At 34.8% G+C, this 10306-nt stretch overlaps 1 protein-coding gene across 1 annotated transcript in view; it reads right to left on the bottom strand.

The window, feature by feature from the left end:
* Window positions 1-98: 98 nt before the first annotated feature.
* The window catches only part of LOC110712955 (cytochrome P450 71D8-like), a 46819-nt gene continuing 36611 nt past the window's right edge, over window positions 99-10306 (bottom strand). Inside the window, exons 2-4 of the mRNA XM_021891415.1 lie at window positions 3273-3606; window positions 1369-1802; window positions 99-534 (exon numbers count right to left, since the gene is read on the bottom strand). Of these exons, the coding sequence (XP_021747107.1) occupies window positions 342-534; window positions 1369-1802; window positions 3273-3606 (961 nt within the window). The 3' untranslated portion in view covers window positions 99-341. The remainder of the gene's footprint in view (window positions 535-1368; window positions 1803-3272; window positions 3607-10306) is intronic.

Here is a 10306-nt window from a genome sequence, read left to right as displayed (position 1 = left end):
ATTGAACATTTAAGCAATGACATTTGATTTACTATTGTACAAGTATTTTTTTTTAAAGCGATCAAAATTAAATGCTTACACATTAATAGAAAGAATTGTAAGATTTTTTTTTAAATCAATAATTTTCAATATCCAACACCAGTACCACCAACACAACATTAAAATCTTGTAAGAGAGTATAGACCAGTTTACAAAGAGGTTTAAAGTTCCAACAAAATATTTAGGTCCGTTGAGCACAACTTAGACCCAAAACTTTCAGTTCACAGACACTCTCTATAGTGAGGTTAATTAAATGACTTACAACATTCATGACTTCATGCAATGTATACCTTACAAAGGCATCATTTAAAACCTGAGAGAGAATAATGCACGGGGATCACTTGCAATTCAACTTTCTTCCTTACTACTATGCCAAATGTTTCATCCATGTCCAAATCTTCAGGACTACTCCCATATGGCAACTCCCAGTTGAAATGGTATAGTAACATGGCTAACACGAGCTCAACTATGGCAATACCTAGTCCCATTCCGGGAGGGTAATTCCCAGTTTCTCTTCTTGAGAAACAAAGTTTGTATCTCATGAGGTTAAATTTGGAATTATCCCATGTACAACTAAGGGTAAGAGTGACTTTTTCTAGAATCTGCCAATTTGGATGTTGCTAAGCTTAAAGCCTACCCTTTGACGGAGTTAAAGCTACTGTTAACCAAGTTTCCTCCTTACAACTTACCTCTGTCAGTGCCCACCGCGTGAGTTTTCTCCGGTGAATTCCTCAAAAGCCAATTCGATGTTCTGTATACATAGCGAGGTTTTGAAGGCAATTCATAACACGTCCGGCGATGTACGGGTAGCGGTGTATTTGTATGCGGCGAATTTCTCCATCCATTCTCTCACCTCCATCAATAGAATAAAACACGCACTTCTTCAATGGAGGTGGAAGTCAGACCCTACCCTTAAGGATTAACCAAGCCCTAATTTCTCCATTATTCCTTTGGATTTTTCGTTTGATTCGGCGGCGAAGTCGCCAGAAAGGCTAAGGAGGTTGAAGAAGGTAGGGGGCTACGAGATCTGGAGACAACTACATACAGTGATACGAAGTAAACTTCACTTTCGTTCAAGTTTTCCGACGGAATTCTCCGACTTTGCTACTGGATCGTCCCTGCAAATTACAGTGCTTGGATGGATATTGAGGAATGAGATCTGACGGCAGTTTTTTAAGAAGTTAACACCGTATACTAGGGTCCACATAAGCAAGTTGAGTGGTTTTTACAATCAGCAAGAAATAATATTAGTTTACAATTCCCAAAGCACAAAAATTTCAAAATTGCCACTCCTTGTTTCTCAAGAAGAGAAACTGGGGTGCCCCGGGACATATCCTCCTTCCTGCGCCAAATGGAATCAGTTCAAAATAGGTGCCTTTGTAATCTATTGATGAATCTTCAAATCTTTCTGGATTAAACTTGTTTGAATCTTTCCAATACTTAGAATCTCTTCCAATTGCCCATGCATTAATAAAAATTCCTGTTTTGGGAGGTATTTCATAACCTTTGATCACACATCGATCCATGGACTCTCTTGGAACCAAGCAAGGGAAAGGAGGATGAAGTCGTAATGTTTCTTTGATAACAAATTTCAAGTACACAAGTTTTTCTAGACTTTCCTGGTTGATCATCATTTCTTTTCCTTGTAATACTTGTCGTACTTCTTTTTGAGCCTTTTCCATTGCTTTTGGGTTCTTTAACAATTCAGAGAATACCCATTCTATTGTCGTTGATGATGTTTCACTTGCGGCACCAAACAACTCCTGTATATTTTCGTATATTAGAATATCATATATATATATATATATATATATATATATATATATATATATATATATATATATATAATTGAGATTATGTGAGAATCAAGGTGAATAATAGGAAGTAGGAACCAATATCAGCCTTCAATCGTGCTCCATCTGACGGCTCACATCTCACCCGCTTCCATTAATGGCATTTTCGTAATTTTGCGGATTTTAAAACTTTTTTCCAGTTTTTTAACTTTAAAGGCAATTTCATTTACTTTATGACTGATTTCATATGTACTTTTACTAACTTTTCATTTACTTTTTAAAAATGGAACTGGGAATAATTTTGTAACATTCAAATATTACGAAAATGCCATTAATGATACGGGAAGCATGTGAGTCGTCAGATTAACATGGTCTAAGGGCCTATATTAGTTCCTAGTTCTTATTTTAGCCTTGGTTTTCATTATAACTTGTGTCATACCATTAGATAATATAAACTATACTTCCTTAGTTGTGGCACGTTGATTAAGGTAAGAGGAGATAAAAAAAAGTAAAAAAAAAGGGTAAGAAATATTTTTTAATGAAGAGAAGATAGAGAGGCGAAGAGAGAAAAAGGGTGGTCAAGCATTAAGAACAACTAGCCTTCTGTCCCGTGCAATGCACGGTTTGTTTATAAGTATACAATATAAATAATTATTTTTTAATATTTATATATTGGAAAATAAATAGAGGAGAAGAAGAGATGGAAATTAAATGTAATTATAGAAGAAATTAAATTGGTGAAAAGTGAACAAAACAACATTCATACAAGTATTGAATTAATTTTTTTTTTAATATGAGAAAGGGGATTAAAAAAAGAAAGATTAAATGAGGAGACATGTGACATTGGAAAAAAAACAAAATTTACATGTGGTAATATAGGGATGATGGTTTGTGTTTTTAAATACTAATAAAGTATAGATTTTAATGGAAAGCTAATTGTCAAATTAGTTTGCCATGCCACATAAGGTTTTAAGCTAATCATCATTGTAGATTTGTAGCTACTTCGAAGTCACATGGCTAGCTATTAGCTTGCTTTTTAAATGACCTCAATTACTTAAATAGCTTCTTTTTATTTAATTTTATTTAAATCTAATTGCATTTTCTAACTCCAATGGTCAAGCTAATAGCTAGGAATTATTTAAAATTGCAAGCAAGCTCCTAACTATAACCATTAGAATTGCTCTAAAACACTAGATTTTAAAAATTGGTAAAATAGGTTATATATATATATATATATATATATATATATATATATATATATATATATATATATTTTGAGGGATAGCTCAAGTGGTAAGAGTTCTCCTTCCGGTTCAAAGTGATCTTGGGACGATTTTCATCACTCGCCCATGTGACTCCTTTAGCACTAAAAAAAAATTGCTGCATATATAAATAAATACATACTTGTATATAAGGAAGAAAGATAGTAATTGAACTTACAAAAACTATAGCCTTGATGCTATCAGTGGTGAGAGAGAATTCAGTGCCAAGATGCAATTCATCCTTATGAAATTTTAAGAGAATATCCACCAAGTCTTCCTTTTGATCTTTGCCATATCTGTTTGTAGAAATATGGTCCTTAATTATAGGATCCATTAGCTTATCAAATCTCTTAACTATCCCTTGGAGTTTCCCTTTCATACCAGTAATTGTACTTATGAACATCAATGACGGATACAAGTCACTAATTGAAAATTCGGAGATGATTTCAGCTACATCTGCTATTAATTGCCTGAATTCTTTTCCATCTTTGCCTTTCTTGTTCATAGTTATCCTGAGAAACCAGACATTAAATTATAGTTTTCGGCGTTGACCACCACGCAAGCTTACCCAAGTACTCCATATAAATAAAATACAACTTAAAAGGTCTTTTTTCAAAAAGTCATCACTTAAAAGGTCATTTTTCACAATTTTCTATACATTTATTTTGCACTTTTAAAGTTTTTATTTATATACCACTAAAGCCGAACTAGTTATAGAAGCAACATTTTTTGGCATCACACGACAATACAACCAAAATTGGCACGATATGAACAGGAGATTAATTACAAAGGGAAAACGTAAACGATGCAGTTGACAAGAAATCAACATGAACACGATTTTGTTTTAGGTGCAATGATTAAATTATTGAAATTAAGCAATTATTCTACCTTTTATAATTAGTTAGTTAGTTAGGTTCTTATTTTTTTTTTTTTTTTTTGGTGAACAAAACACGGAGTACAGATGATACTAAACACGGACACGATATAAGAGAACTTTTTGTACTATTGTGGCCATAATCTCATCAATCTTTATACTTCCTCTGTTCTATTAATATAGTAACAAGGAGGAAATTACGCATCCCAAAACACATTTTATATGCTAAATATCTATTTTTGCAGGAATCCGATGACCCAAATCCAAGATCCGAAGCTCGAGTGTATAACCCGTTCTGCTCCTGTCGGCCAAATAAGAACCTACACACAGGGAAGCGATTAGCTAGCCCCGGGGTGAATCCGGGGATAACCACTCCAAAGATTAAGTCAGCAAGTGTTTATAGAAAGAAGAAAGAGATTATTCAGAGAGAGAAAGTAGAGAGAGAGAGTGTAATAAATGCTACCTTATTTATGAGGTAAAACCAGATTATTTATAGGTTGATTAAGTGACGGGTGACAGTTTAATAGGCAAAGTAATTTTTGCCACGTGTCAAACGTGAGAACGACACGTGTCAGCTGCTTGTATGCCGATATGTATGCTTTATATATAAATGCCGATATTAACAAGAATTATTGATGATCCGGACTCAAATAGTATATCGGCCTATAAAACAATATCGACCTTAATATAAATGTTATATAAACATTTCCCCATACAACTAGCCCCCCGAGTGAGAACGTTTGATTAGATGATCTAATGTTCTCATTTGATATTGACATTTTCAGTTGACATTTTCTATTTTATAGTGCATATGAATATTTAGGATAACTTCTGGTAAATGCTTGTGTAATTGAAGAATAAAAAGCATGGTGTAGACACCCATTTGTGTCTCCCCAAAACCAAACCCAGTGATGAGTGCCTTTCACGTCGAATCATAATCGAATGAAGTGAAAGTGTGGAAAGTTTAGTGTTGCGGAAAGTTTTAATTTCTTTTCTCTTCTCTCTGTTTTTGAAAACTTATTTTAAGAAAACAGCCAATCCAGTTTGATTGGTCCATGATATGGGTCCAATAGTAGTGTAGTTGGATGGGGCTTGCAAAGACCTTTCCAACGATATATTATAAGCCCAATTCCGATGAATATTGAGGAAGTTATGGCCAATTTACTAAACTAGGCCCGGTTTGAGCTTTATATGCGGCCCAATGTTCTAGGGGAGGGCCTAATATGATTTATCATTCCTAATGCAATTAGGAATGGTTTTAGTCTTCTAGATTCTTCTAGAAGGTTCTTTTCATTCCTAATTCAATTAGCATTGATAAATTGACTTTTGTTGACTTTTCAGAGTTTTAATTAAAATCAAATAGCATTTTCGAGGAAATTATATGATTTTACCCTCCAGTACGACAAACTTATCTGATTTTCGAAAACGTGTTAAAAGCAGGCTTGGCGACTGACTCCAGGTATTGGCGCCTGGAACCAGGCCTGGCGCCTGGCGCTAGTGTTGGTGCCTGGCGCCAGTTAGCCAGGGTTTGCGCCAGCTCTGTTTTTTATGCGTCATACTCTGTTTTGTTTATTTTATCTTTTTGGCTGATTTTCTCTATAAATAACGTATTAAAAACTCCGTTTTCATTCACCAATATTCATAAACTCTCATCAAGATTTTCTTGATTATTCTCTCTCTCTTTTAAAAATTAGTCTTTTTCATACAAAATTCCGCATTCACAAGATCTAGACACACCTAGCCATATTCGAAGTTTCTTTCGCCCTAGACGTGAAAGGTTTAATCTCTGAGGGTTTGGTCCAAAATCTCTATTTCAATTATTTTAATTTGATTGTTTTGATTATTATTTTCCTTGAAGTTACTAACGTGTGTATTTTGTAATTAGAAAGAGGTACGAGGCATCAAAGTAAGTAATTTAATGGTTTTAATTGATATTATGATGTAGAAATCATGTTTATATTGTTATTATGATATTCCTAGTATCATGTCTAGGGTAACTTTAATATTAAATATGCTTATTATGATTCCTTCGATGCTTCCTATGTTCTTCCTAATATTTATGATTGTTAGTATCATGTTAGGGCTAAAGATTTGATTTTTATTACTTAGTGACATGCTAGGGTTTGTTATTAATCCTGTTAGTATCATGCCTAGGGTCTTATTATTATTATGCTTTAATATTAACATGAACATGATTATGATTATAATTGTTATAATTTATGATGATTATGAATATTATTATTATTATTATTATTATTATTATTTTGATGTTGATTATTTTATTATTATCATTATTATGATTATAATTATTAATTTATTATTATGTTGCTTGATATTTACTGTTATTGCTTGATCACGCCTTTATTGCATGCTTAAAGGGAATTGGTACTTGTAATCACGCTTAATAAGATATTTAATAATCTTGTTTAGGGTTAATTTGATTATATTTCAAGTGATCGCCAATAATAGTTTATTTGTGCATTAAATTCAACCAACATAGATAAACAGGTTTAGGGTTAATCCTATTGATTGCATGTTAATTGAAAAGCGCACATAAATACGATCAGAATAAAATAGAGGCCTATTATTAGGGCATGTTCAATCTCTTTTAGGTTGGATTTGTACCTTCATCCCTGTAGGCGTCGTTTGAAGTACGCCTACGTTAAAAGCATGTGGTGAATATGCTTAGCACTCTTAGGAAGTAGGAATTGACATAATACGATTAGGGATAAAGCAAAGTAGGGAGCCGCCAACAAGTTTTTAAGGAACTTGTAAACCGTTCACGGATCATATAAGGCACCACGAATAAGAGACAACGATAGGCAACAACGATTGACCTGTGAAGGTTACACCCCATTCATAATCCATGAGATTACTAACTCCATATGGTTCGGAACCACGAAAGGAGGATCGGGGATGATGGTACGAAGTGAGTCATGGAGTCACATTCGCCCGTATTGGCCTCTTCTCGATTCTTATAGTGAAAAGTGATTCTTGCGATCTCAAAGACATACAAACAAAATATTCAATTTGCTCCAAACTATTATTATGCTATTGCTTGAATATTAATGCAACACATAATTCTAAAATATTTGTGATAACTTAAATTAACAACAAGATTAAAAAGGAACCTAAACCTGTTGTCCAAATTATCTTATTAGGCGTGATTTTAAATTACATATTCCCTTTGAACATGCAATATGGTGATCAATAAATATAATAAAATAAACATTAACATTGGAAGCAATTTAACCATAATAGCGTTAGTCAAATCAAATATAAAATAACCTAATCATGATACTAGCAATAAGAAAATAAAATAAGAGTAATTAAATTAATTAATTACTCACATTCTGCGCGTTCCTTTAAATTGCTACATCATGAATAAACTGTTAGTAACTTCAATAAAAAAATAAATCAAATTGAAACAATTAAATTAAATAAAAAGTAGAGTTGATTTGGTCCAAACCCTCAGTTAATTCTACCTTTCACGCCTTGGTTTAAGTATAGAACTTCAGGTAAAATATGGACTCCTTGGAGTGCTTAAAGGAAGAAATAGTAAAAGAGTGGGGAGGCTAGTGTTTAGGCTAAAGAGGGAGAAGAGAATTATTTTATGATCAAGCTTGTTGATGATTGAAAAAGGGGTGATATGAACTCTATTTATAAGGAAAAAAGAGGGTCGAAGAATCAAAATCAAGAAAAGATCGAGTTCGAATCGGATTAAAACTCTTGCGATAGAGAGCACTTTTTGCGATTTTTGTTTTTATCATATCTTTTGATCCAGAAATCGGAATAAGATGAATAAGATATTTTTGGAAATATCATAAAGTCTACTTTTTAATTCAATTAGAATCAGATTAAAATTGTTTGTAGAATAAAAGATATGGACGAAATAGTGAGACAGTGTCAGTTTTGGATTGAGTTTGACATTTTATTCATATCTTTTCCGTTACAGCTCGGAATTGATATTATAATATAATTGGAAAGATAATTTCAAGGGCTATCCAACCATATAAAAATTGGATAAAAACTATAAGACACGAAAATAATATCTGTCCATCTTTGAACGTCTTTCAATTCGGATATAAATAGGATTTAAAAAAAAAGAGTTTTATTCAATTTCAAACTATTTAATCTTATCTTTTCAAAAAGGATAATTAAGATCTTTTAGAAACTTATAGAAGCTTCTAATTAATCCTAATTGGTTTAGGATTGGTATTAAATCATTTGGACCCTTCACATGATCATTGGGTCGTAGGTAAGGTGGGCTTAGGTTCGGTTTGGGCTCGGTTTAATATTTTGGCCATAACTTATTCGTTATAACTCGAATTTAGGATTATAATATATCGTTGGAAAGATCTTTTTAAGACCCATCCAACTATTTAATCATTGGACCCATATTATGGACCAAAATAAATTGGATCAAACATTTTTATAAAAAGGACACGAAATGAATGATTTTAAAGGACACAAAATGAATTATTTTGGGTTTAAAGGCATGAAAAGAGGAAAATAAGTTATGGTTTGGGGAAATGGGCTAGGAATTGGGTTGGTTTATGAAATGGAAATATGGATTTAATCACTCCAAAAATTAAATACTCAACCCGACCAATAATGGCGGTGAAAGGTTGTTCATCATCGGGTTTGGTTTTGGGGAGACATTTTTAGGTGTCTACAGAAGCCCCCACTTTGACTGAGTTTGTAGAAACGTTAGTTTTGAAAACGATAGTCAAAGTAGTCGATAGGGACGAAGAATGATTTTAAGACGTTTTGCGATCCTAAATCATTCTGTATACGCCGATACCTGCAGAAAAATGTTAGTTCTACATATAAAAGAGTAAAGGGATAGAATGCATATCTGACACCAGTGTATTAGTGACAAATGAGTTTGGTAGCTTCCTATGCTTGAAGGAATCCACCGGATGACGTATGTTGAAATGCATTCCATGCTTGAGGAAAGCCGACAGATGAGTTTGGTAGCTTTCTAAGCCTGAAGAAACCTACCGGTTGACACTTTCCATGCTTAAGGAAAGTCGACGTATGAATTTGGTGTCATTCTATGCTTGAAGAATTCCACCGATAATGCCTTCCATGCTTGAGGAAAGCCGACTACTTGGCGGTTTTCTATACTTGAAGAAAAATCCACCGATAACGCTTTCCATGCTTGACGAAAGCCGACTTGGCGGTTTTCTATACTTGAAGAAAAATCCACCGATAACGCTTTCCATGCTTGAGGAAAGCCGACTTGGCGGTTTTCTATGCTTGAAGAAATCCACCGGATAATACTTTCTATGCTTGAGGAAAGTCGACAGATGATGAGATTGCAAGTCTCTGTGTATTGAGAACCTTGCGTCATGAAATGATGGTGGTTCGATTGTCCCCGAACGTGGGCTGTAGATGGTCCGCTTGTCCCCGGACGTGGGCTGTAGTTGGTTCGCTTGTCCCCGAACGTGGGATGTAAATGGTTCGCTTGTCCCCGAACGTGGGCTGTAGATGGTCCTCTTGTCCCCGGAAGTGGGCTGTAGATGGTCCGCTTGTCCCCGGACGTGGGCTGTAGATGGTCCTCTTGTCCCCGAACGTGGGCTGTAGGTGGTCCTCTTATCCCTGGACGTGGGTTGTAGATGGTCCGCTTGTCCCCGAACGTGGGCTGTAGATGGTCCGCTTGTCCCCGGACGTGGGCTGTAGATGGTCCGCTTTTCCTCGGACGTGGGCTGTAGATGGTCCGCTTGTCCCCATATGTGGGTTGTAGTTGGTTCGCTTGTCCCCGAACGTGGGCTGTAGATGATGAAGTATGCGCGATAGGGATACAAGATTTCATGATAAAGGGTTCCTTAGGGAAAGATGATATGGATATGTATGTGTGAAAGTGATACTAAGGTGAGGCTGCAAAGGTTATGGTGATGGAAATATATGTGTGAAGAGTCAAAGATGATGACTCTTTAGGCTGGGTAAGCTAATGTGATGTGGGTTCAAGCCCCCAAGTCTAGCTCTAAATGGGTAGGGATATAGAGATAAGCATTGGATATTCTTTGACTCGATCATGCATAGATATGGATATGAATGTGGCCGCATCTCAATGTGAGGTTGCTTACGTATCCGTTAGGAATCAGGCTGAACGTAGCTCTAACCGAACTTTGCACAAGTGTATGTACACCTTAAAGAGGTCTTTTAAGGGTTGTAATGTGGTTAAGTTGATGGTTTAAGGAAGAAAGAGGTAAAAGGCTCAAGACACGAGAGAAGCCCCCAAGATGTGTAATTGTGAATTTGAAAATTTTGAATTTTGCAAGTTTATTTTCAACACATTTTTTTTTTTTGCTTTGAACTTTTTTTTTTCATTC

Source organism: Chenopodium quinoa, unplaced genomic scaffold (genome assembly GCF_001683475.1).
Source record: "Chenopodium quinoa cultivar QQ74 unplaced genomic scaffold, ASM168347v1, whole genome shotgun sequence".
NCBI classification, from domain to species: Eukaryota; Viridiplantae; Streptophyta; class Magnoliopsida; order Caryophyllales; family Amaranthaceae; genus Chenopodium; species Chenopodium quinoa.
This window is presented reverse-complemented; position numbering and strand designations above follow the sequence as displayed.